General features: G+C 21.7%; 3 protein-coding genes across 7 annotated transcripts in view; 1 reads left to right on the top strand and 2 right to left on the bottom strand.

Annotated features, from left to right (window-relative positions):
* The window catches only part of LOC122509404, a 531,572-nt gene that overhangs the window by 159,264 nt on the left and 345,205 nt on the right, over positions 1 to 27,103 (bottom strand). The window lies entirely within an intron of this gene.
* Positions 1,854 to 6,284, top strand: LOC122509405 (leukocyte elastase inhibitor-like). Of its 3 annotated transcripts, none has more exons than XM_043623444.1 (7): positions 1,854 to 1,952; positions 3,058 to 3,159; positions 3,454 to 3,530; positions 3,939 to 4,274; positions 4,547 to 4,800; positions 4,961 to 5,090; positions 5,728 to 6,282. In XM_043623444.1, exons 2-7 carry the CDS (start codon positions 3,060 to 3,062, stop codon positions 6,223 to 6,225), a joined length of 1,395 nt encoding a protein of 464 aa, XP_043479379.1. In that variant the 5' UTR covers positions 1,854 to 1,952; positions 3,058 to 3,059; the 3' UTR covers positions 6,226 to 6,282. The 3 variants fall into 3 exon arrangements, with proteins under 3 accessions (XP_043479379.1, XP_043479378.1, XP_043479380.1); XM_043623443.1 differs by having other exon boundaries at positions 1,927 to 2,043; positions 5,728 to 6,280; XM_043623445.1 differs by lacking the exon at positions 3,454 to 3,530 and having other exon boundaries at positions 1,927 to 2,043; positions 4,060 to 4,274; positions 5,728 to 6,284.
* Positions 16,770 to 18,882, bottom strand: LOC122509407. The gene is made up of 2 exons (XM_043623446.1): positions 18,790 to 18,882; positions 16,770 to 17,773 (listed from the first exon to the last, which is right to left on the bottom strand). The coding sequence occupies exons 1-2, from the start codon at positions 18,841 to 18,843 to the stop codon at positions 16,847 to 16,849; spliced, it is 981 nt and encodes a 326-aa protein (XP_043479381.1). The 5' UTR covers positions 18,844 to 18,882; the 3' UTR covers positions 16,770 to 16,846.

Raw genomic sequence — 27,103 nt, 5'->3', positions numbered from 1 at the left:
ATTCAATGAAAAATAGTTAAGGCGAAGAAATGAATAACAATTTGTGAATATAGAACAATATAATTATAAATAATATAAGAATAATAAAAAATAGTTAATACAAAAAAATTAATAAAAAATTTCTTTATAAAGATCAATATAAAAAAACAAATCAATTAATAAAAAAGTAAATTTACTAACATTTAAATAATAAAAATTATTGTTAAATTAAAAATAATAAAAATAAAATTTCTACAAATAATTGATAAAAACAATTAATAAAGAAAAGTTAATATTACAATTCTGTTAACACTAAACAATTAATTCATGGAAAAAAGTTAATTTATTGAAAATTTAGTTATAATTTAGTTAATAGAAAAAAATTTACATTGACTAAAGAAAAAATTATTAGTAATTGTTTATTATAAAATACTGCGTCTAACATGGAAGTAAAATTTTTATTACGCCTTAATATAAAAATAAACAATAATAGAATAATAAATACTTTTTTCCCGGAATTAAGAATTAATATTTAATTTTTCCTTTTCACACTACTGCATTAGATTCAATCTATTGTTCACTGTCTATTATAATATACACATCAATTTAAAAAAATCTGTTGAACACCGTACAGGTGAAATAAAATAAGGGGGACCTATTGTTCACCAATTATCTATTCTTTACAATTCATTAAACAAAAATGTTGTCTCTTCACAATAAAAAAAAATTGTGGGTATAATTTTTGTATTTTATTTGAAAAAATTAGTAAAGCAATTGTAGAATAATAATATATTAACAATGGCAATATTAGTAATAATAATGATGATTATTTGATAATAAAAAGGCTACAAAAAGGCCTTTTTATTATCAAATAATTGAAACACGATTTTAACAAAAAGGCAATAATAATTATATTAATAAAAACAATATTAATAATAATAATAATAATAAAATTATAAATTTAACATTTTGCATTTTGTAAGTTAACTTAAATAATTTATTAACTTATTAAAATAGATAATATTTTTCGTAATAAGAAATCTGTTACATTGTTAATTTATTTGAAAACTAAATTGTAAATTACATTAAATTTAAATTCGATTCAATGTTAACTGGAAATTTAAACTTAAATTTATACATTAAAATTTAATCGAAATTGATTAAGATAATATTTTTCGTAATAAGAAATCTACTACATTGTTAATTTATTTAAAAACTAAATTGTAAATTACATTAAATTTAAATTCCATTCAATGTTAACTGGAAATTTAAATTAAATTCATACATTAAAATTTAATCGAAATTGATTAAGACGATTCAATAAATTATATTTAAAAATGAGTTGGTTGTTATTTAATATTTATTAAATATTAATAATTATTACGAATTATAATTCAGAGAGAATTATTGTAAATAAATAATAAAAATAAAAAATAAATTGTTATTCTTAATAATATTAATATGAATAAAAAAATTATTTAGATAAAAAAACTGATTTACCTAATAAAAATTATTTATTTAAAAAAATTTAAACACCAAAAAAAGAGAATTTAGTTCAGTTTATCAAATATAAATTTGTCTTCTTTATCATTGTAACGAATGTTATTTCACTGTTCAATTCACTGTACGTTAATAGATTGGATAATTGATAGAATTGATCAAACTTTATGTATACATATACACATATATACATATATCTATAATATATAGTTATATGTATAGAACATACCTTTCTAATTTTTATTGTGATTAAATTTGATCTTCGTGGAAAGTGATTAATTGATTATTTTATTGGCGCATATATAACACCTTGCGTTGATTACGTCATCGATGCATCGAAAGGTAAATAATCAGTATAATCTTTGTAAAAGAAGAGATAACATACAATTGAAGGCGTTCGACGACGACGACGGAATTTACGTCGGGATCACTCCTCCTACATATATAATGGAAAACACGAGTTAATAGTCACAGTGAGTCAGTCAGTTCACTTTTGACCAAATTGAAGTTGCTTGTTTCTAACACTCGTCAGTAGGGTCTCATCACTTATTTACATCGCATCAAGTAAATTATTTCTTCTTTTCTATTCACTTTCAATTTTTCTACACGTGTTACTGTTTATTCAATTTTTTTCGGTTTTTCTAAAAATATTACCAATATGAAATAAAAAAAATATTTTTATTTAATTGTTATATTAATAATTAATTAATAATTACTGTGAATTAGTGTAAATCAATATAAATAAATTGACATAAATTAATGTAAATTTAAATAAATATATAAATAATAATAAAAAATAATTATAAATAAATAGTTATAAATTAATATAAATTAATAAAAATAATTTAAATTCATTTTTTGTTGACGAAAATTAATATAGTTAAATGTTTATTAATATTTTAAACCCTTTCGGTTTTGAACGTATATTAATATAATTAAAGTAAATAATTTTTTGAAGTAGAATAAATATATTGTAAATTAAAAGAAAGAACCGGTTTAATTTTTTTATTATAAAATATTACTCTTTGCTTTTTTTACTGCTAATAAAACATTAATTTAACATTGCTTGCAAATATTTTTCCAATTGTTAGAAATAAATGTTCTACTGGAAACATTTGTTAATTACTGAATGAGTTAATTATTAAATTAGTAAATTATTAAATTAGTAAATTATTAAATTAGTAAATTATTAAATTAGTAAATTATTAAATTAGTAAATTATTAAATTAGTAAATTATTAAATTAGTAAATTATTAAATTAGTAAATTATTAAATTAGTAAATTATTAAATTAGTCAATCATTAAATTAGTTAACTATTAAATTAGTTAATTAATAAATTAGTTAACCATTAAATTAGTTAATTTTTTTAATTAGCTTATTGAATTAGTTAATCATTAAATTAGTTAATTACCAAATTAGTTCATCATTAAATTAGTTAATTATCAAATTAGTTGATTATTAAATCCGCTGAGTTTGTGTGTCATTTAGAACGTAATTTATTAAAATTATTATAAAATTTTGAAAAAAATGTAATATTTTGGAATGAAATAAAAAAAAGGTTTTTCCCACTGTTACAGAAATGAAGCAACTGTTAGTATTATATTGCATATTAATATGCAGCAACGCTTTAAATTTGGATTTTATTATGCCTGACGAAACGGAGCAAGTAAGAGAGAGAGGTAAATAGAAATTTTCAATTTTTTTTTAATTAATTCCCAATTTTATAATATTTTTCCAATTAATATTTTTTTGTAATTTTATAAATTTTTATTTTTTAATAATATTAAAATTATATTCTCGTGCATTATATATATAAATATATATTTCCATGTGCGTAAAATTATATTTTTCCATTTACAAGTGAATAAATACATTCTCAAGTAAAATTAATTAATTAATAATTGATGCATGTTTGATTACATTATTTACAAAAAGTAAAAAAAATAAAATAAAATTTTTAATTACTTTTCCAGTACCAGGTTATTATCCAAATACACGAAATTTGGAATTTCTGAATCCAGTAAACAATGGAAGGCTCTATGTTGATATTGTTAGTAAACAATTATAAATATAACAAAAAAACAATATTTATTTACTCACAAAATTTTGTTAAAATTGAATATATTATATCTTGTAATTAACATGAAAATTTAATCCTCAATGCGCTTAAATTATCTGCTTCATTTAATTTTCAAATATGCTGATTTATTCTTTAAAACAAAATCATTTGTTGTAATGTAGGTTAAAATAAATTTTGTAAAAAAAGGAAAGTAAAAATTAAATAAAAAATTAAATTAAAAATTAAATTAAAAATTAAAATAAGAATAAAGTAATATAAAATATAAAAAAATAATAAAATATTCAATTGTTGTAGAAAGTAATTATTATTTATTAGTTTATAAATTCTGAAAAACATGTGAATTAATTAATTATTTTGAATTTGTTTTTTTTTAAATAGAAAAATGTAATTTCCCACGGAGTTGTTCAATTTGCCTTAAAAATTGATGATGCAATGTCTAAAGCGAGCAGGAGTTTAATAAATAAAACTGATGACAATGAGAATATTATTTTTTCACCAGTTTGCCTAGCTGGAAATTTGGCACTTATTATGTTGGCAGCAAAGGGAAATACTTTTCAGGAAATTTCTCGAACACTTGGATTGCAATTAAACACTTATGAATTAACACCAATTTATTATGATGTTATTCACAAAACGTTTGGTCAATTACTTGGAAAAATCGATAGAATGGACGAAAACTATCAAACTAAATATGCGAATGGACTTTTTATTCAGGTAAATTTTCTCTTTTTTTTATTTTCAATAACTTTTTTAAAACAGAAAATATATTTTTTATTTATTTATTTTATACTTGTTTTATTTTTATTCTTATACAATACGATTTTATTGAATTTTATGATCGAATAATATATTTGCATAAAAAGAACAACAATTTGGAAAAAAATAACTTTTTATTAACCATTTGGAAAAATTTTCTTTTTGATTAAAAATTACAAAGTACTAATTGAAATAAAATTGAATTTCCTCATTTTTTGTTTGTTTGTTAGGAAGGACAACAAATAAAAGGCAATTTTCAAAACAAAAGTACTGAATTTTACAAGTCCGATATTTACGGTCTGAATTTTTTGAATAGTGTAAAGGCCAAAAAAACAGTGAACGATTGGATTAATTATAAAACAAATGGAAAAATTACGGAAATTTTAACTAAAGATCTTCATCCAAAATCGCAAATTATTTTTGCATCTGCTTTATATTTCAATGCAGAATGGAGTCATCCTTTTTCAGATTTCGCCACAAGAAGGTTTGTCAATTAATTTATTAATCAAAATCAAAATTAATTGAAATTAACTAATCAAAATTAATTGACAATAATTAATTAAAAGTAAAGAAAAATTCTATAAGATTTTATTCAATTGTTTCCATTTTTTTTTATAAATTTACATTCGTATAATTATTTACAGGAGTTATTTCAAGATTGAACCAAATCAATTTATAAATATCGATTTGATGTTCACCTCTCAGGAATTCCCTTATTTCATGAGCAAAGAGTTGGGTGTTAAAATAATCGGACTGCCCTACAAAAATTCCAATGTAAGTTTCTTTTTATGATTTTCTAAAAAAAATTTCTCAATTCTTTCAATTTTAAGGAATAAATAAAAAACTATTTTCAATTATTTTTTCTCATAAAAGGAAATAAGCGGATTTTTTCATTGAAGAAAAAAAAATCGAGACTATCTAATAAAATATTTTTACATTCTCATCACATGAGAAAGTATTAGTTTTATTTTTAATATATAAAGTGAATAATAATAATGAAACATTTTTTTTATTTATTTCTATACACGGGTTCATAAAGGAAAACATTTCGTAAAACATGAACTATAGAAGAAGTGAATAATAAGAAAGTTAAAAATAAAAATGTAAAAAATAAAAAATTGAAAAATCAAAAAAAATAATTAATAAAATAATTAATTAAGAAAATGATAACTAATAAGAAAATTGAATAATTATAATAATAAGTTGAACAATAAATAGTAAAGAAAATAAATAATTTAAGCAATAAATTAAATAAAGTAAACAAGATAGTAAAGAAAATAAATGATTGAAAAAATAAGTAAATGAAATAATAATAATAAACAATAAAAATTATAAATTGATAAAATAATAAATAATAAATGAAAAAATAAATAAAATATTTAAAAAAATACATTTCTTTCTTTTTTTCCAGACAACAATGTACGTTTTACAACCAAAAGTCGAAGGAGCAATTGCCTTAAGAGAATTCAAAAAAATCTTAAATCCATCAATATTAGACGATTTAATTCGCAGAATGAAGAGTCAAGAATGCATTGTTGCATTCCCAAAAATGAAACTAACAAGTTCATTGCGTTTAAAGCATACATTGCAATCTCTTGGAATGAAAACTTTATTTGAGGAAGCTGATTTGAGTTCGGGTTTTGCTTCATTAAAAAATAATAACAATCAAAATGAACATTCAACATTAATGGTCGAGGATGTTTTACACAGTGTTGAGATAAGTATTAATGAGAAAGGAACTGAAGCATCAGCCGCAACAATTGCTTCGGCAATTGATCGAATGAACGATAAACCAAAATTCATTGCCAATCGGCCATTCATTTTTTTCATTCGACACGATATCACTAAATTAATATTATTTTGGGCCACCATCAATAAACCAACGCCAAATTATAAAATTGACGAATAAAGTTAGAGAGAAAGAAATAGATTTTAATTTAGTTACTTTATTATAAACAAAATTCATTATTGTTTTACTAAAAATGAAAATTTATTTGATTCAAAAGAATTTATTTTTTGAAAATGAATTAATATTTATAAAATTATTTTGATTTGTTTTTTAATTCATTTTTCTATCCATTTTTTGAATTATTTCTTTATCCATTTTTTAATCAATTTTTTATAAATTTTTTTATTCACTTTTTTATCCATCTTTTTTAATTTTTTAATCCATTTTTAATTACTTTTTTAAATCATCGTTTAATTAATTTTTTATCTATTATTTAAATAATATTTTTAATTTTTTATCCATCTTTTACTTAATTTTTTTTATCCATTTTTATATTTTTGGTTGTTTTTTTGTTTTTTTATCAATTTTTTAATCTCTTATTTTTTTTACCTATTCACTTTAATATTATTTATCAATTTACTTATTTATTTTTTCTCTATTTTTAATATCCATTTCTTATCCATTTTTAAAAATTTATTTTTATATACATTTGTATATCCATTTAAAAAAAAATTTTTTAAGCAGTTCCTGCATTAATTTTTTCTATTAATTTTTATCGTACAAAATATTTATTTTTCCCTCTAAATTAAAACCAAATATACATTTTTGGTAGAATTTTTTTTTTTTTATTTGAATCAAATAAATTTTAATTAATTCGTCCAATGATTCAATGAAATGAGTCAATAAAACGAAAATACTCACAGTATTGTAATGATTAAACCAAATAGAATCATATGAGAAATTAATTCTCACTTATTTATAATGACAATTTTTTACTTCATTTTTTCATGTATTTTTAATTTTTTATTACTATTCTATTTAAAATTTTAAACTCATCATTTATTTATTAAAACGCAATTATTTATTCACGGAAATATGAATGAAACGTTACATCGATATGTAAATGTCAAATTAAATAAAAAAATAGGAAAATATTTAACGTTTTTTTCTTAATTTTCTTCAACTAGATGTTAATTTTTTTTTTATTTTCAAAGCAAACGTATAGTCTTTTTTTTTTAACCGAAACGAAAAATTTCCAATCTAATGTTTTTATTAATTTTTTCATTATTTTCAATTTAATTTTTAATTTTTTAATATTTTTCTTATTTGTTCTGAATTTTTATTCGAATAAAAAATAAAAATCCACTTCTATAAGGATAGAATTTTTAATCCTAAAAATTTTTGTTTATTATATATTTTTATTCGACTAAAAAGAGACACGCAGTTTCTTCTATATAAGAAAAAAATAAAATAGAAAAAATAATTTTCCACATATGAAATTTTACAATTTTAACAATAAAATATTCACACACTGTATAAATTACTGTCAAGTATTGAATTTTAATTTACAAATTTTTTTTTCATCCTTTTTATTCTATTTCATATAGTATCTATATACTTTCTTTAAAATGCAAATTAGTCGCGTACATCACAAAAAAAGAAGAAGAAAAAATATATAAAAAATTTCAAATGGAGCGAAGAACATCGTGGGTTTTTTCGATTTCTAGACGATTTTTCAGTTTAGGCATACGTAATCGGCTCGGCTATAATGTAGCTCGGAAGAAGAAATTTATGTAGCCTTGAGTTACGGTCCGCCTTTTCAAACGAGAAAGCATCGTGTGCGAGATCGTGAAAGAACCTCTTGGGATCCTTACGTAATCTTTTCAAAATGTCAACCTACTCCACTTCTTTTTTTTTCGGGTATGTGAAGCTATTTTTAATTATCGCGAACTGATATCAAACATTTATGAGAATAGAAAATTTACTTCCTGCCCTCATCTCTCCTGCAATATTCGCTCTCGTTCAAGAACGTAAAAATAATTCGCATATTTAACATTTTTTTTAAATAATTTAATCCCAACTTTTATTAAAAAATAAAAAAAAAAAGAAAAATTATATTATCAACCATATTATATCTATATAATGCAAAATATAAAAAAATTAATGTTAAATTATAAAAAAAATATAAAATAATAATAATAAAATAAATAAATTATTATTATAACTAATTTTTTTTAATACTATTGTTCTTTATTATTACCTATATATTCTCATCGTGATATCCCGTGTAGAAATCACCATGCTATGCCTAAAATGATTATTGGCCCTAGCTTGGACCTAACTTGGCAACCCCTTTTTATATATCCTAGGCTGGTCCTAACTTGGTACTAGCTAGGAGATCCAGTTATGACTTAGAAAAATTTTTAGGAAAATAAAGTGTCAAAATTGATACATGAAAAACATGTAAAAATTGATAAATATTCTCAATTAATATTTATAAAATTAATTGATAATCATATTTGTTTAAACAATTTATTGTTTGACATAAATCAGAAAATTATACAAATACTATAAAATAAAGTTAATTTATTAATTTATTAATTCAGCAATTGTTTAAACAAATAATTGTTATTTACTAACTTTTTACACAATCAACCTAGAAACTAGCAGTTTTTTCTAATTTTGCAATAAGTAAATACTCAGATTAGTTAATTGCAAAATTTTAAAAGACTACAAGTGTCTAGACGCTTTATTGTCTTAAGAATTAATAAATAACAACAATTTTTTGTTTAAACAAATGCTGAATTGTTAAAATTATAAATTATCTTCATATTTCACTACTCAAGTGTAATAATCGCGAAGTTAGATAAAAACTGCAAATTTTTAAGTAATTTGTTACAAAAGTTAATATAACAGCAAAATTTATTTATTTATTTAAACAGATACAGACTGCAATATAATTATCATTAGGAAAGTATATTTCTAATTTCGTTCGCTGATTTGAAGTTTTGTTTAAGTTGGTGCTAAACACTAAGAGATATTGCAATTCGAATGTGGGCTGACCCACCCAGGTCCAACCCAGGACCTACCTGGGCTTCCTAGTTTCATTAGTAAAAATTTCTAAGTCCAAGTCTAAAAAATTTTTTGCAACAAAAAATTAATGCTTAAAATGATTTAGAATAATGAAAAACGTGTTTTTAACATACATTTTTTTGACATTTTTTTAAAAAGTGGATCACCCGCTTAATTAATTAGGAAAAATTTCCAAGTCCAAAAGACGAATATTTTTTTTAGACCAAGAAATTAATGTTGAAAATGATTGAGAACAATGAAAAACCTGTTTTTAACGAAAATGTACAGATATTTTTTTCTTGATATAATATAAAAATATTAATTTTTGAATTTTTATATTTGGATATTATTTTATTATTATTGTTGTTGTTAAACTATTTTTTTTATTTATTATCGTGTATTAGTGTCAATAACTACTATATTGAATCATCAAAAGCAAGTCCACAAGTCACTGACAATAAAAATTTTCATCTCAACTAGTTTCATTAGCATAGTGGTTAGGGCGTTAGTCTCGTAGTCCGTAGGTCGTAGGTTCGATTCCCGCGTGCGTTCGATTTTATTTACTTCTTAGGTTTGCGTTTATTCCGATTTTTCTGCGTTGTATTCGTATAAGTATGCAATTTAATGATTATATATACTGTAAAATAATTTAATTAACAAATTTCTAATTTTTTTTATAATTTTTAATGTATATATTAGAGGAATATATATTAATCTCTACATATACTAACATTATTTATGAATTCGCTTTTGGTCATCACTTAATTGAAAAAAATAATAATTAATTAAAACTAATACTTATTATTAATAATTTAGGTTATTTCTTTAACAAATATTATTAACTAATTAAAATTATAATGAAATAGAAAATACTGTCTGAGATGGTCCTTTCTAGGTCCTAAAATGGACCCATAAACTGGTCCTAACTAGGCTCCCAAGTTAGGACCAGACTAGAATCGCATCACCACCCATTGTTGGTCCAACCTACACTGCCAACCTAGGACCAAGCTATTAACAGGGCAAAATAGGTAGGACCTGGCTAGGACCAATTTTCATTTTCCACACGGGATAATTAATAAAAACGATATTTAAAATTTGAAAATAAAATTTTGGCTTCTATTCAAAAATAAAATGAGGAATTTAAATTCTCAAATAGAAGCCAAATTTCTTTTTTAATAAATATTATTTTTTCCGTAATGAACAATATTTGTATAAAACTTTTCTTATTGTCTTATTTTATTTAGTAGTTCTAAATATTTTACTAAAGTTTCAATGGAAAAGTTCCTAAGAATTAGTAGAAATTTTTACTGTTTTATTATTCAAATGCCCTTAAATATTTAACAATATTAACAAAAATCATTTAAAAAAAACATTTATCTTGTTTACGTTTGCTTTTTGTTTTCTAATTTTTTTGATAATTTTTCTTTTTAATGTTTTTAATTTTTTAATTTATGAAATTCTAATTTACTGCTTTGAAGCTTAAAAAAATACCAAAATTTAATTAAACGAAAATTAATTTAAATTAAAAATATTTCTTTTATAATTTTAAATTTGAAATAATTGAATTCTTATAAAGAAATTTATCCCAATTTTTCGAAATATTAAATTTGCTAAACTGAAAATTTAATAAAAATTTTTAAAAACGAGTTACTTCATACGAGAAATTAAATTTAAATAATATTAAAAATATTTAAATTCTTTATTTATAAAGAGCTTTATAACAATTTTTGAAAATAATTGAATTTCTGCGAAGAATGCGTCATAATTAATATTTTTTTTTAAATAATTGAATTTCTTATAAATAATTTTATCAAAAATTTTTCAAAGTAATTGAATTTCTGTGAAGAATTTTATTAAAATTCTTAAAAAATAATTAAATTACCTACTGCAAAAAATATTATAAATTATGAAAATAATTGAAATCTTGCTGAGAATTTTATTAAAATTTTTAAAAATAATTGAATTTTTCTCAGGAATTTAAGTAAAGTTTGTGAAAACAATAAATAATTATAATTTGTTTAGTAAAGTAGGTAATAATTGAATTTTTTTTATCTTGAATCTGAAATGATTCCAAAATTGAAATTAATATTTGCATAATAATAATAATAATAATAATAATAATAATAATAATAATAATAATAATAATAATAATAATAAATGAAAAACAACGTTTCACGCGTAAAATTTGCTAGAAATAAATAATGAATAAAAAAATTATCTAATTTAAATAGGAAATAACGTTTTAAAAATTTGAATTAAATAATGGAAGAGACCAAAATATAATGATAATGTCAATCTTCATTAACCAATTTATTATTATTGTTGTTTGGTAGAATGGTAGAAATAAAAGTACTGAATGTGAAAAATTATTTTATTTAGTAGATTGGAAAAATAAATGACAAATTGAAAGAGGCAAACATATTTTCCTTTTTTTAAATTCGGAATACAATTGAAAGGACGGAAATTATGTCACGCTTATTAAATTTTAAATTTTTGATGGATTTAAGGTCATATGTGTATATTTTTAAACTTCAAGGTTCTAGAAGAAATTTTTCATAATTTTTCAAATTTGTAGATATTTATTAATTTTTTTTTTGTGTCGTGTTTAAAGTAAAAATTTACATTTAAAAATTTATTTAAATTCATATTTAGGAAAATATTTTCATTTTCAGTTTAAAAACATATTTCTATTGACTAAAAATAGAATCATTAGATTTTATGGTAATTGAACAATTACCGATTTTGTATATTAATATAAACTCTAATAATTAATATTTAAGAGAATTAAAATAATTAAATAAAAAATTAATAAAAAAATAAAAGTAGCATTTAAATAAATATTTAAATACACGACACAATATTTAAATCCCTATAAAAAAATCTAATCTTTTCAAATAAAATTTAAACATTTAAACAATATTCAGAAAGTTTAAAAAAATATTTCGAGATTAAAAAATAAATTAATTTTATTGATAATCAATAATTTTAAATTAATTTAAAATTAAATTGTTTAACTGTGCCTTTAATATTGTTGAACTTTTAATTAATTTTTCAAATTAAATATTAAATTATTAAAATTGTTATTAAATTACTATTATATTAATATTCTAATTAAACAAACAAGGAAGTATAGGTATAATCCAAGTTGATGTTTTTATTATTTTCATTATATTTTTACATTTTTTATAGATAAATAATTAAAAATTTCAAAAAGTGAAAACTTTTCGCTTCCTCCTTTTTTGTGTATAAAAGTAAATAAACCTAATTCTCATTTCAAGTGATAGTTTATTTTTATTTCGATTCTGAAATTTTTATTTTATTGTAAATAATAATAATATATTTTTTATTAATAGAAAAAGTTTTATTTTGATTAAATAATATACGAATAGTAATAGAATACTGTCATTAAAAATGTCTTGTAACAAATTTGTTTTAGAGGAGTTAAGTGGATTAATAGTTTTTTTTTATTGATTTGGATCAATAGTAATAATTAGTTAATAATAATTATTAATTAATTTAAGGAATTAATTGAGAATTTAATAATTATTGCATTATGATTGAAAACAAAATTTCTTATCTAAGAGCTTCTGGATAATGGAGCGTTCGATCTATTTAGGACTTACAATTTACATAATTCAGTTTAAACTTCACTTCAGGTAACTCTCTTTAATCAATCAATTATGTTACGACATCCCATTCACTATAGATCAAATTCGTTACTTTAAACTGTTAAATACTGATTTGACTTATTTATAAAAGTATTCTCATTTTTTTTATATATTATAAACAAGAAGCGAATAATAATAGAAAAAATAATTTCATTACAAAAGTTTATTTTTATTTTTGATTAATGAAATCAATTTGTTGATGCTGAAGTGGAAGGACGATTTAAATTATTCACATCATTTAAAGAAGGTTTACTTTCATCAACAGTATCCAAGTACCAACGTTTCAAAATTTGTGCTGAACATGGACGATAAGGTTTTACCAAAGTCATAAAAAAAAAACTTTTGTTACTTGAAATATACTTTTTTGTCTTAATTCTATATACATCAAGTAAATTTTTCAAACATATATCCCAAGTATTTTCACTTTCAAATGAAAAATCCAATGTACTACATTTACAAAAGTCACAATTACAATACTTTTTATTACCTTTTATTATAATTGTCTTAAATACGTTATTGATTTCTATATTTTCCCATTTTAAACTTGCAAGTGCATGAAAACATAAATTTGAAATTATTCTCATTAATGTAAGAAGATATTTTGATAATTTAGTTAATTCTAAATAGGGTACTGTAGTTTTATCAAGTGCCATTTTTAAGATAAATTCCAACACATCTTTTGATTTTTTAATCTCACTGTCCGATGAGTTACCAACTTCTTGTTTCTTTCTTTGTAAATTCAATAATCCATGAAAATATATTTTTACAAAATGATCGTTCATTAATTCTTTTTCTAATATCAACGATAATGCTTCTTTACAAATATGCAAGTCATTCTCATCAACAAACTTAGGAGACATAACAACAAAAAATTCAATTAAGTTGTTCCTTGTAACTTGAGAAATTTTTTTTAAATTGCTTTCGATGCAAAATGTATACCATTGTTTGATGAATTTTCCATATTTCCTTATTCTTGAATTAGTTACTGATGCAATCATTGTTGAAATGGCACATTTGGGTAATCCTTGTTCTAAATAAGCTTCTTCTATAATATCCAAACAGTCCATTTTTGATTCAACAACAATTTAAATTCTGAGACACTGAATAAAATCTAAAAAAATATTTCGAGAAATTTTAACTTTTTTTATTGTTTCTTTGTCTATTCATGTAAAAAAAATCTTCAGTCTAGTAAAGGTTAAAAAAAATTATTTAATAAAAATATTTTTCTCATATAATTAATTTCTTTTAAAATAAATATCTAATTTTTTTTTACTTAAAAAAAAAAGAATTGTTTTTAAAGATAAATTTTGTATAATTTAAAAAAGAAAAAATTGAACTTTAAACAAAAATTTACTTATTTCTTTGATTTTAATTATTTTTATATTTCTTTCTTTTATAAAAAATTATTTTTATGCTTAGTAATTTATATTGCAAAAATTGTAAAACTTTTTTCAAAGTTTAATTTTAATAAGAGAAAAAAAATCATTTTAAAATTAAATTATATTTTACCTGCGATTTTGATTGAAAATTGTTTTCACTTTGATTTTCAAATTGTTTGACTTTTTTTATTTTTCACTTGTCACAAAGATTTTTTAGTAATTTTTTTTAATATTTCTTTTTTTGTTGTTTCCAGTATTTTCTTCTTTCTCGTTTCACTACAAATAAGAATTTAACTCTATCATGTTTGTATATATATAAATATAAACCATCGACTGTCTACGAAACGAGAAGGTGGGGATATTCACTTTTATAAATGAAACAAAAAACAAAAATTAGGAAAGAAATAATTTTGGTCTATATTCAAATAAAAAGCGCACAAGCGTAACAAAATAATTTATCTAATGCCGGAAATTAATTTCATGCTCATTACATTTAAAATTTAATTTTTTAAAAAACTTTTTTCTAAAGTTCTAGAAATGTTAAAATCTCCAATAATAATAATTTTATTTGAGTGCAATTAATTTATGCACTTTGAAAAATTCAGAAATTCTTCAAAAAAATTAGCAGTTAGTAAATAATAATAATAATAATTTATTTAAACAATTTTCAAGATTTTTCTTATAATTCATCTCTATAAATTATTATTAAATTTCTAGAATCTATAAATTGGAAAATTAGAAAAAAATGCAATTTTCCAGGTGAAAAATGAAAAACTTTATTAAATAACAATAATAATTTGTTTAAAAAAACATGAATACTAGTGTTAACAAATTTATTTTAACATAATTTAAATTATTAATTAATAATTAATTATTAAATATTAATTGTTAAATTATTTATAATTATAATAATAATTAATAAGTATATTAATTAATAATTTAAATTATTTAATTATTAATTATATGTGTAGTACTAATAAAAGTTGATATTTTGATATAAAAATGCTAATTTCGGGTTTTATTTAAAAATTTTATTAATTCACAATAAAAAATTGTTTTAACATAGAAAATTTATTTAAACAATAATTACATTACTAGTGCATCTAAATCAATTATGGTGAAAAATTTAAATGATTCCAAATCTTTTTTTATTAATGAAATAGGAAATCATTAAAATATAAAATGGTTGAAAGCAACAACGCTTGGTGTTATAATTTTTAACTTAACGCTCGCTGTTTTAATACAATTTATTGAACTAAAATTATAATCTTATTTCACTTTTTTTCATTTCTATTTTTAAAACTTAAATTTTTCCAATTTTCAATAATTAAGTTATTAAAAATATTATCGTTGTAATAAAATATTTTTTCTAGCTGAGATAATTTTAAGTTACGCTATGATAAAAATCGACTAATTTTAATCTAAGAGCTAATAATTGTTTTTCTTATAGGCAAAAAAACTTTGTTGATCTATATGAAGTAAGGAAAATTAAATAATTTTAGTTTATAGTTATAAAAACTCGTTATTCGTCATTTATGTTGATTTTGAATCATGATAATTCAGTTAAAACTTCACTTCAGGTAACTCTCTTCAAACAATCAATTATGTTACGATATCCCGCTCTTTACAGATCAAATTCGTTACTTTAAAATTTAAACTGTTTGATACTGATATGATTTATTTATACAAGTTTTTTTTTTTTTTTTTTTTTTTTTTTTTTTTTTTTTTTTTTTTTTATGAGTTTCCCTCTCCACTGGCGAGAAAACCCATTAGACGGGTGGTCCAGGCAAATGCGAGTACTCCTAATTTTCAAGTCGCTCTGTAGGCGCAAAATTTAGTATTAAGGAAAATGTCTATAAAGAAATATTGTAAGAGAAATTTACGAGATGTAAACAAACACTTGTATAGCCAAGATTGTAGGCTTAAGACGGGTGTATAAACAAATAAATAAATAAATAAATACAAGTTTTTTATGTTCATTATTTTTTTAATTCTTTCTTTTCGTAAAAATTTATTTATTTATTTGAAAATGTAAATATTAAATAAAATTTATATTTTATCTGATTCGATGTAGACGGTCTTGAATTATCCACTGGATGTTGAAAAGATTTTTTACTAATATTTGATGAAGAATTTTCCAATTCTTTAGTTTTTGATTCTAAATTTTGTTGACAATTTTTATTAATTGATAATTCTGAACCTTGAACTAAAGAATTTTTCTCCTTATTTTGTGAATTTTCTCTCTCATGTTTCAAATTTGTAGAAAAATTATGTATAAACGCATACAGTTTTTTTTTAATTTTTTAATTCTTCAATTGTTGCTTCCATTGTTTCTATTGTATTTATTATATTATTTGCACTTTTACATATCTCATTCGAAACAGGGTTCATATTTAAAGAATTTATTAAAATTTTTTATTTTATTCAAATAATTTCTGAAATTAACTTTATTCTTGTTTCACAAGTGAGAATTTCGCTCTATCATTTCTGTATATAAACCATCGACAATTTTTGAGACTAGTAGGTTTAAGTATTTAATTTATTGTAAATAGTAATAGAAATTAATTAAATAAAAATTTAACTTTGTATTGTCTTGTAAAAAAAAGACGCATTTCTAAACAAAAGGTGAATAATAAAACAAAATATTTTTTTGCATCAAAAATATTTATTTCACTTAGATTTTTATTGTTGATTAATTAAATATTGATAATCGCGAAATTTCTCCAAAACACTGGATGTTGAACTTGATGCATGATTATAAATATCCACAATCTTTTTGTCACACTTACTTTTATTAACAATATGCAAGTACCAACGATATAAAGTTTGTGGAGTACATTGACGATAAGGTTGTTTCAACGATATAAATAAAAAATCTGTTTCTCGTCGAAAATTCTTTGTCTTAGCAAGATATACATCCAATGCATTCTTCAAACATACCCTATGATCATTTTGATTAAATGAAATTTTCAAAATCAGTGGTTCAAATTTATCGGACATTCTATAACCTCTCATTATTTTAATTATTTTTAAATCCTCATAGATTTTGATATTTTTCCATTTTAAATTTGCAAGTGTTCGAAAACTTAATTTTGTTATTAGCTTCATTAATGTGACAAGCTTTTTCGATAAGGTCGTTAATGTTAGTGATGAATTATCTCCCATTGTTGAGATGAATTTTTTCACCTCTTCTGAATTAACATCATCAATAGTGTCTATTGAGTTTGAGGATTGTTTTTTATTTGATTTTTGAAAATTTAATAATCCATTGAAATATCTTTCCATGTTATCATCGTTCATTAATTCTTTTTTTAATATCAACGATAGTGCTGATCGATAATTTTCCAAGTCATTAACAATATCAAGATTGGGCGATAGGAGTTCGAAAAATTCAATTACGTTGTTGAGTGAAACTTGAGTAATTTTTTTGAATTCTCTTTCCATGCAAAATTTAAACCATAGTTTGATGATTTTTTCGTATTTTCTTATTTCTGAATCTGTTAATGATGACATCATTATTGGAATTGATGACTCGGGAAATCCTTTTTCTAAATATGCTCTTTTTATAATTTCGCGACAGTCGATTTCTGATTTTTCAAATGACACTTCCTGAAAGACGAAAGATTTTTTTTTTGTATGGAAATATTACCTTTTTTGATATTATTTGGAAAAAAAATCTGAACTATTTAGAAAAAATTAGTTTCGTTTTTTTGATTTTCTTCATTTTTATAAATTTTTTTTTCTAGAAAAATATTTTTTAATATTAATTTATATTGAAAGAAAATACATTCGAATTTATTTCGGATTTTTTAAATGATATTTCCTGAAAGGTGAAAGAATTTTTTTTAAGCGAAATGATACCTTTTTGGATATTAATTTTAAAAAAATGTGTACTATTTAAAAAATTAGGTACTTAATTTTTTTTTCTTCATTTTTATAATTTTTTTTGTATAAAAATATTTTTGAATATTAATTTATCTTAAAAGAAATGCCATTCGAATTTATTTCGGATTTTTCGAATGACACTTCCTGAAAAGTGAAAGAATTTTTTTTCACGTGGGAAAATTTTACCTTTTAATAATACGAAAAAAATTTCTTTTCTTTGTGAAATTTTATCTTTTCTAAATCTAATTTGAAAAAAGTGGGAACTATTTTAAAAATTATGTTTTTCTTTTTATTTTTATAATAGGTAAATTTTACCTATTTTTGACTGTGATTTAGAAAAATTAAGAGATTTAACTTTGATTTTTTTTTGTTTTTCCTCATGTTTATAATTTTTTTTTTACAACAATATTTTTGTGAATTTATTTTTTTATTTCACTTTTCATTTGTCTCGAAATAAATACGTCAAATTATTTAATGACATAAGAATTTTTTTGTGGTGAAATTTAACCTTTTATTGTGTATTTTAAAAAAATATAATTTCAACTATTTAAGAAATCAATTTTTTTTTCATAAAAAAAAGAATTCTCAAAATAATTTTCCCTCAAAACAATTTGTTTTGAAATCGAAAACTTTTTCGATTTCGAAAAAGAGGAAATAATTTACAAATTACAACAATATCTTTTGAGTTAATTATATAATTTATTCATTTATTTGAAAATATAATTAAAATTTTATTTTACCTGCTTTTGTTGAAATTCGTTTTTACTTTCATTTAATTCATCAGTTTCGTTCATTTCCTCGTAAAGTAATTCCACAGAATTCGATTTTTTCAGATTCGATAATTTTCTATTTCTCAGATCTTCTTGCAATAAATTTTCACTTTTTTCATCAACATGATTATTTGTTTTTGAAAATTGGAAATTCGATGTAGACGGTCTTGAATAATCTATTACACTTTGATTTGCAATTTTTTTGAAATTCTTCTCATTCTCCGCTTGTTGTTGAAAAGATTTTTTACTAATATTTGATGAAGAATTTTCCAATTCTTTATTTTTTGATTCTTTGTTTTGTTGGCAATTTTTATTAAATAATGCTTCTGAATTGTGAACCGAAGAATTTCCCTCTTTGTTTTGTGAATTTTCGCTCTCATGTTCAAAATTTGTATTGAAATCATTCATAAAGTTCATTAACGGTCTTAATGTCTCTAGCATTTCATTCCTTGATTTCTTCAATTCTTCAATTTTTTTATTTATTTCGTTTATCGTGTTTATTAAAATTATTGCACTTTCATGTGTTTCCTTCGAGAGAGGACATAATTTTTGCAATAAATTATAATTATTATTCATACTTGAAGAAATTAAATTAACTCATAGTTTTCTTTCTCGACTTACCGTCAACCGTCAACTATATCTACGAAACTAAAAGGTGGGGGATAGTCACTTTTATATGATAAAATTAATAAAGATATTGTTAATATTTTCAAGATTGTAGAATTTTATTTTTATCACTAACCACAGCGAACATATTATCAGTAAAAATATTATGTAGATAAAAATATTTTTTTTCTACATTCAATAAAAAGAGCTATTTCTCTTTTTCGTTTCATTTATTTTTTTATATTTCTATGCTCTAAAATTATAACATTATTTTTTGGAATACTTCTGTTTAACTTGGCGCAGCTTGTGTCTTGTAAACAGACAAAATTAAATTTTAAAAAATATATATATTGAAATATTTCTAATATTGCAAGTTTATCTGACTGGAAAAAAAGATGAAAGGTTTTAAGCGAAAGCTTTTTGAAAATACACGCGGCTGATAATTTAAAGCTCAACACTTGCTGATTATTCAAAGTCAAAGCTTTTCCATATTTCTCAAAAGAAAGTACATTTATGTATACATAAATCTATATGTATATGTATATAGATTTATTACGAAAAAAAAGTGGAAAAAGAAATTTGGTTGCTTTCAGTATTAATGTGACGGGAGTTTGAATTACTTATATATATATTTGATTGCATAATTTAATGGAAAAAAAATTCTCAACCAAATGATGTCGATCGATTTTCCTGCCTATTAGGAAAGACCGAAAGTTTACTAAACGAAAAATAAAAAGAAGAAAGAAAAAAAAACATGAAAATAGGTTAAACTCGCTTATACAGTTATGAATGTTGGCAAAATTCAGTCTAGAAAATCGAGACATTGATTTGCATGTCGACTCAATTTGCACTCACTTCGAGAACTTCAATTAAAGTTCTCTGCCGATAGATGTCAACAAATTTATAGATATCCATGAAATTATTGTTCTTATATTAAACAACAAATTATAATTTTTATTTTTAATTGAACAAACAAATATTATTATACATGTACGACGATTAAAATGTTAAAAAAATATCAATTTAAAAACCATTTAAAATTCAATTGTTTCTTAATATTCTTGTTTTAACGCTTTTAATATTTAATTATTATTCAAAATTTTAACTGAAATTTTTTTTTAAAATCAATTCTTATTAGAATTCAACGGTAATTTAATTATTTAAAATTTAAATACAAAATTTTTTGTAAAATTTAATTATTTAAAATTTAAATACATAAATTTTTGTAAAATTTAATTATTTAAAATTTAAATACAACAATTTTTGTAAAATTTAATTATTTAAAATTTAAATAGAAAATTTTTGTAAAATTTAATTACTTTCCCAATTTTTAGTTACAATTCTTCATAAAATGCAATAATATGCTTAAAAGCATTTTTTTTAAAGGGAAAAAATAAAATTCTTTGGAATAAAAAATTTATTTTAATCAAATTTAAGAAAATTGCCTATTTTTTCAATTTTTTAAAATTATTTACGGTTATTCAAGTATTTTGAAAAAATTGTAATTACGATTTTTTAAAAACCTCAATTTTTCAGATTTCTAAATAAAATTTTTCTAATTTTATTAATTTTTGTTCAATAAATATTTGTATATTTATTTTTATATATTTGTCCAGCAGGAATAAAAATTAAAAAATATTTTTAATGTAAAACTTTTTGAAATTTAATTATTTCTAAAAATTGCAACTACGATTCTTCCAATTCTTGAAATATTTTCTAAAATTTTAATTGAAATTCTTTTTTTAATTAATTCCTATGACAAAATTGTACGAGAATTCAATTACTTAAAATTTTAAATACAAAAATAAGTGATAAAATAATTGATTATTTCTAAAAATTGTAGTAATACTTATGGATTTTTTAAATTAAAAAATTAAATTCATAGACTCTTTAAGATTTCCAGTAATTTGACATTTTTTTAATACTTTGGATAAAATTTTCTATTTAAATAAAGTAATAATAAATTACAATAGAAGATTAAATATTTGGATATAATTATTATATTTTCTAAATATTTACTCAACAGTTTATTGATAATAATTTACAGTAATTAGTAATTATTAGGATTAAAATTTTTAAATATTGCTTCAATTTTGCATGTAATTTCAATTATTTCTTGGAGGGAAAAAAAATTTGTAAGTAAAAATTGCAAATAGTTTTCTTTTCTTCCTCTTTTTTTTCGCTCCTTAATGAAGATTTTCCATTGTTCATTATTTGGATATTATGAAATCTAAGTAGAACGTTAAAATGTAATTCCATTAAAAGCAAAATAATGTCATAGTCTAAGAAGTGGAAATTTACATACGTTTGCGCTTCGGAGTTTTCATTTGAATATATTGAATTTTGAATTATGCAAATTCATTCGAAGTTTAATGCCAGGTATATAGAGAGAGATAGGAAGAGAAAAAAAAGAAAGAGAAAGAGAGAGAGAGTGAGGTACAAAATGAAAGTAGGTAAAATATATTTAAAGATTTTTTATATTTTTAGTTTAAATTTAATTACCAAGCATCTGAATTATTTTTCAGAGAAAATGCATTAAAGTCAGTTTTAATTTGGTTGTGGGGAAATTTTTTCCTTTCTCTCTCTATCTCTAATTTTTTTTTCTCCTTTTCTCGTGGATTATTTTAAACTTCTTCGAAATTCCACTTGGAAAGCTGAATTCAGTGATGAGTAGTCAGCTATTCAGTTTGCATATAATGACCAACCTTTACTTGGAGCCAGATAAATGTTCCAGTACTATTCAGCATAGTTTTCTGGAATAGAAAATCGTGGAGAGCCATCTAAAAGAGAAGAAGTTAAAGAATTGCGACTCGTTAACGAAAATAGGTATTCGATTTATCAGAAGAAGTTGCGTACTTTCCCTAAAGAATAGGAAAAGAATAGTTGAATAGCATTCAGACCCCAGGGTCACATATAAGTCTAGGAAAAGTAAAAGAGAAGAGACTATAATTCTTCCATTGACGGAAATCAACTATAGATATATAAACTTGCGCATCAAATTCTCACGAGAATCTACAATATTGCTTTTTTTCCTTTTCTTGTCTTTTTTTTCTTTTTTTTTTGTAAAGAAAATCCAACCGATTCTTCACTTTGTGAATTAAAATTAAATTTAAAGAAACATTTACAGGGAGCTTGATTCAATATAAAGTTAGAAAGTGGAAAAAAATCATTCAATTCTTCTAAGGGGTTTGAAAAAAAAAGTTTTTAGAAATTCGATATTTACTTTTTTTTTATTACAAAAATTTTAACAAATTTTTGGATTTGATTTACAATTTGTTGAATATGTCGAAATATAGTTTGAAAACAGAATTTAATTTGATAAAATTTATCAGCGATTTTTAGTTTTATCTCTTAACTATAATTCCATTTTCTATTTCAATATAAATGGTAAATAATAAATAATAAATAATCGATGGCAATGAATAAATTTTAACTACTTTTTTCCCTATAAAACAAAATTTAAATTTAATGAAATTTTTTCTCAATAAACTTTTATAAAAAATAAAAAAAATAGTTTCTCTTTGGATTTTTTGCCCTGGTAAAAAAAACCAAAGAAATTAAAAATCCAATGAAAAAAATTTAGATGTAAAAATTTAAATGGTTGTCCTGAATGAAATTGTCCTTTTTTCAGTTGCTCATTTCGATGACTGTAAATTGAAAGTAGGTAAACTTTAACATTTTAAATTTCTAAAAGTAATTAAATTAATTGAGTAATTTAATTGGAATTGTATTACAAAATATAATTTAACTTTTGTGTAAAGAAATTTATCAAAATTTTTCTAGAAATTTGCTTATTTATGAAAATAATTGAATTTTTGTGTAGAATTTTATTATTTATGTAAATAATATTAAAATCCTGTGATTTTAAAATTAACATTTTTAAATTCCTATTTTATAGCGTAAAAAGTAAAAACGTGGCTTTTTCACAAGTTTTATTATTTATTTTGGATTTTTTGCCAATTCGACATTTTTATTTTGAATTTTTTTGTACTTTTGACTTTTTTTCTTAGATTTTTGAGAAATCCAGACTATTAAAGAAAAAAATATTCTTAATGTCAGTAGAAAAATACATAATTAGTCAGACACAATTCATTAATTTTATTTAAGTCTTAAATATTAATAGTAAAAAACCATTCTAGTAAAATAAAAAATCAGTAGCACAGGACATTTATTACTAGAGAAAGTTTATCTAATTTTTATAATTCAGTAGTAGTATATATTTTTAGTCAGACAACACAATTTTTCATTATGTTATTTTATTTTTATTATTTTTTTTTTTTTTGTAGAGAAAGTTAAAGTGCATTTCTGTCTTAAAATTTTAACGTAAGTAGTAAAAACCGTTTCTGTCAGCCTGAAAATTAGTCTTTTTCTTTTAATGAATTTTTTTATGGAAGGCAACAGTTTTTTGGTATAAGTAGCAAAAGTCAAAAGTTGTCCAGTAGTTAAAGATACTTATTGCCAGACAAAATGTACCCGATTCTATATTTTAGTAGAATTCTACATTTTTAGTCAGACAAAATAATTTTTTTTAAGCAATTCCTTTGTTGCAATATAGTAAAACTCAGAAATTGTCAGCAACAAAAAGCAAATGTTTTTTTTTGTCTCCTTAATATTAGTAGTGAAAAACAGTAATAAAAAACTAGTAGTAAAAGATACTTATCTTTAGACAAAAAATATATAGGCACAATTTTTTATATGTTAGTAGTAGATTATGTTCTTAATCAGACAAAACAATTTTTTTTTATACCAACAATTTTTTTTCTATAAATATTTGAAGTGCATTTCTGCCAGAAAATTTGATATCCTCAGAAAAACTGTAAACAAATATTTTAACTTTAAAAATGAATACAATTATAGGTATTTAAAGTTGTTATTAACTAAATGAGAAAAAGAAACCGTTTTTGTGTATTTAGTAGTAAATTAGTAATTTTTAACGAAATAAAAAACGATTAGTTAGTGAATAATTTTAGCATTTAGTTAAAAAAATCACTACTAGGAAAAAATTCTACAACAAAAATTAAAAATACCAAAAGTTAGAAGACCAAAGAATTTCTAAAGGCGAATCATAAAATATAATGATCGATTGAAGTCGATTGCGATAAGAATTTAAGCATCAATGACATGATTTGCCTATCGAGACTAAATCAATAATCGTTTTAGATCGAATTTCAAGAATACATGTCTCAGAGTTGAGGAGTGTTAAACGCAGCTATTACCCTATTGAGAAAGTTTCGAGAACAAGGTCATACCATTTGAGGGCGAGGTTGTACGAGCAAGTTCCTCGAACGTTGTATGAGAGAAGGAGAGCGACAGAGAAAGAGAGAGAGAGAGAGTCAGGAAGAGGAAGAGAGCAAGCTAATGAATATGGAAAGTAATGCATATCCTTAGGCAAAACAAGAAGCCCTTTTACTGGGTCAGCTTGTAATTTAGCATCATCCAGTTTATTGATTGATGAGAAATAGATTAAATTGTATCTGTAGCGTGTACTTAAATTAGAAAAACATTTCTCAAAAGAAATTTCCTCTAAAGTGGAAATAAATCGATTAAGTAATTTACTCCTGAGAGCGTTATTTTTGATTTTTTTTTCCTCTTTATTTCACTTCTTTATTTGTTTGGGTACTATTTTCAAAACACTGTCAGCAAGTGACGTATGTTGTCTATAAAAAATGTATGTTGTCTATAAAATAAACCTATTTGAAAATTCTAATTTTAGATTCACAGCGTATAATCTAAAGTTTGCTAAAGAAAAATAATTTTTGTAGATAAATAATAAATGACAATAAATAAAATTTAACTATTTTATTATCCATAAAAGAAAATTTTAATCTGATTAATTTTTTTTAACAATTAAGTTTTTATTAACTACTACAGAAAACGTTTTTTTTTGCTAGTGGTAAAAGACAAAATTAGTCAGACATAATATAATACTTTTTTTAATCTTCTAAATTCATAGTAAAAAATCTATTTAGTTAAATAAAAAATCAGTAGGACAAGATATTTCTTGCAAGACAAAATATATTCGATTTTTATACTTCAGTAGTAGAGCCCGATTTCAGTCAGACGAAACAATTTTTTATTATACAAGCAATTCTTTGTGTCAATACAGTTAAAGTGCATTTCCGTCTGAAAATTTTAATCTAAGTAGTAAAAACCATTTTAGTCAGACATAATATTCATTTTTCTCTTATTGACTGTTACATTAAAGAAAAAAGATTTTTTTTATAAGTAGTAAAAGTTAGAATTTGTCTTCCAAAAAAAAAGCAAATGTTTTTTTAAAATCTTTAATATTCGTTAGTGAAATCTTGAAATCTGCAATAATCGTAGAGAAGAGCAGAATTAAAAAATCCAGTAGAAAAAATACCCATTGACAGACAAAATGTATATAATTCTATAATTCAGTAGTAGTGTACGTTTTCAGTCAGACAACATAATTTTTTACTATAATATACAATTTTTTTGTATAAATAAGTCATGAAATATTAACATAAGTAGTAAAAACCGTTTTAGTCAGCCATCAAATCAATTTTTTTTAATAATAAATTTTGACAATAAAGGAAACATATTTTTAGACAAACAAAATAATTTATAACCATAGATACAATTTTTTTTTGTTATAAATAATTAAAGTAAATAAATAATTAAATCTTTCTCTTAATTTAATCATAAGTAACAAAAACCGTATTAGTCAGACAGAAATTTTTTTTAATATTAAATTTTACATTGAGGAAAACAGGTTTTTTTATAAGTAGGAAAAGTTAAAATTTATCAGACAAAATGTGAAACATTTTTTCTAAAATATTAATATGAAAAAAAAATCCGTTAGTAAAATGTATTTATTTTAGTAGTAACAAACGTTTTTACTCAGAAAAAGAATTTTGTATGAAGCAAAACATTTTTATTTTGCATAAATATTTGAAGAACATTTATGTTTTAAACTTTTAACATGAGTAACAAAAACCGTTTTAGTAAGCCAGATAATTAATTTTTTTTTTTAATGAGTTTTGTATATAAGAAAACAGATTTTTTGTATCAGTAACAAAAGTTAGAATTTGTCAGATAATTTTTAACTCTACAAGCAATTTTTTGTGTGTAAATAGTTAAAATGTATTTTTAAATTATTTAAATTTAAAATGTAAAAAAAATATATTTTAATACTTATTCCTGTCCTTGAATATTAATATAAGTAGTAAAATTCATTTTAGTCAGACAATGTTAATTCGTTTTTCTCTTTCTGAATTTTACTTTAAAGAAAACAAATTTTTGTTATCAGTAGGAAATAGTCAGTATTTGTCAGACAAAAAATGCGATTTTTCATTTTATGATCCTAAAATCTTACCCAAGTAGTAAAAACCGTTTTAGTCAGCCAGAGAATTAATTTTGTCCTCTTTATTGAATTTTGCATTAGACGAAACAGATTTTTGGTACTGTAAGTAGTAAAAATTGTTTCAGTCCGACAGAAATTTTTTCACTTTTTGAATTTTGCTTTAGAAAACAAATTTTTGATATCAGTAGCAAAAGACAGAATTAGCCAGATTTCGAATTAGAGAAATTAATTTTTTTTTTAAGTAGCAAAAGTCAGAATTTGTCAGCCAACTCCTAAGAGTGATTTTTGATTTTTTTTCTCCTGTTTATTCCACTTCTTTATTGTTTGCGCACTATTTTTAAAAACCCTGTCAGC

The sequence above is a fragment of the Leptopilina heterotoma genome, unplaced genomic scaffold, assembly GCF_015476425.1.
Source record: "Leptopilina heterotoma isolate Lh14 unplaced genomic scaffold, ASM1547642v1 Lhet_60, whole genome shotgun sequence".
Taxonomy (NCBI): Eukaryota; Metazoa; Arthropoda; class Insecta; order Hymenoptera; family Figitidae; genus Leptopilina; species Leptopilina heterotoma.
Note: the sequence above shows the minus strand (reverse complement) of the source record. Positions and strands in the feature narration are given on the sequence as shown.

Bases quoted from the DNA above. Each gene is read 5' to 3' on its own strand.
- LOC122509405 (XM_043623444.1), top strand. From the start codon at position 3,060: ATGAAGCAACTGTTAGTATTATATTGCATATTAATATGCAGCAACGCT. The intron at 3,160-3,453 runs GTAAATAGAAAT...TTACTTTTCCAG, and splicing joins GGAGCAAGTAAGAGAGAGAG to TACCAGGTTATTATCCAAAT. The intron at 4,275-4,546 runs GTAAATTTTCTC...TTTGTTTGTTAG, and splicing joins CGAATGGACTTTTTATTCAG to GAAGGACAACAAATAAAAGG.
- LOC122509407 (XM_043623446.1), bottom strand. From the start codon at position 18,843: ATGAACGAAACTGATGAATTAAATGAAAGTAAAAACGAATTTCAACAA. The intron at 17,774-18,789 runs GTAAAATAAAAT...TTCGTCTTTCAG, and splicing joins ACGAATTTCAACAAAAGCAG to GAAGTGTCATTTGAAAAATC.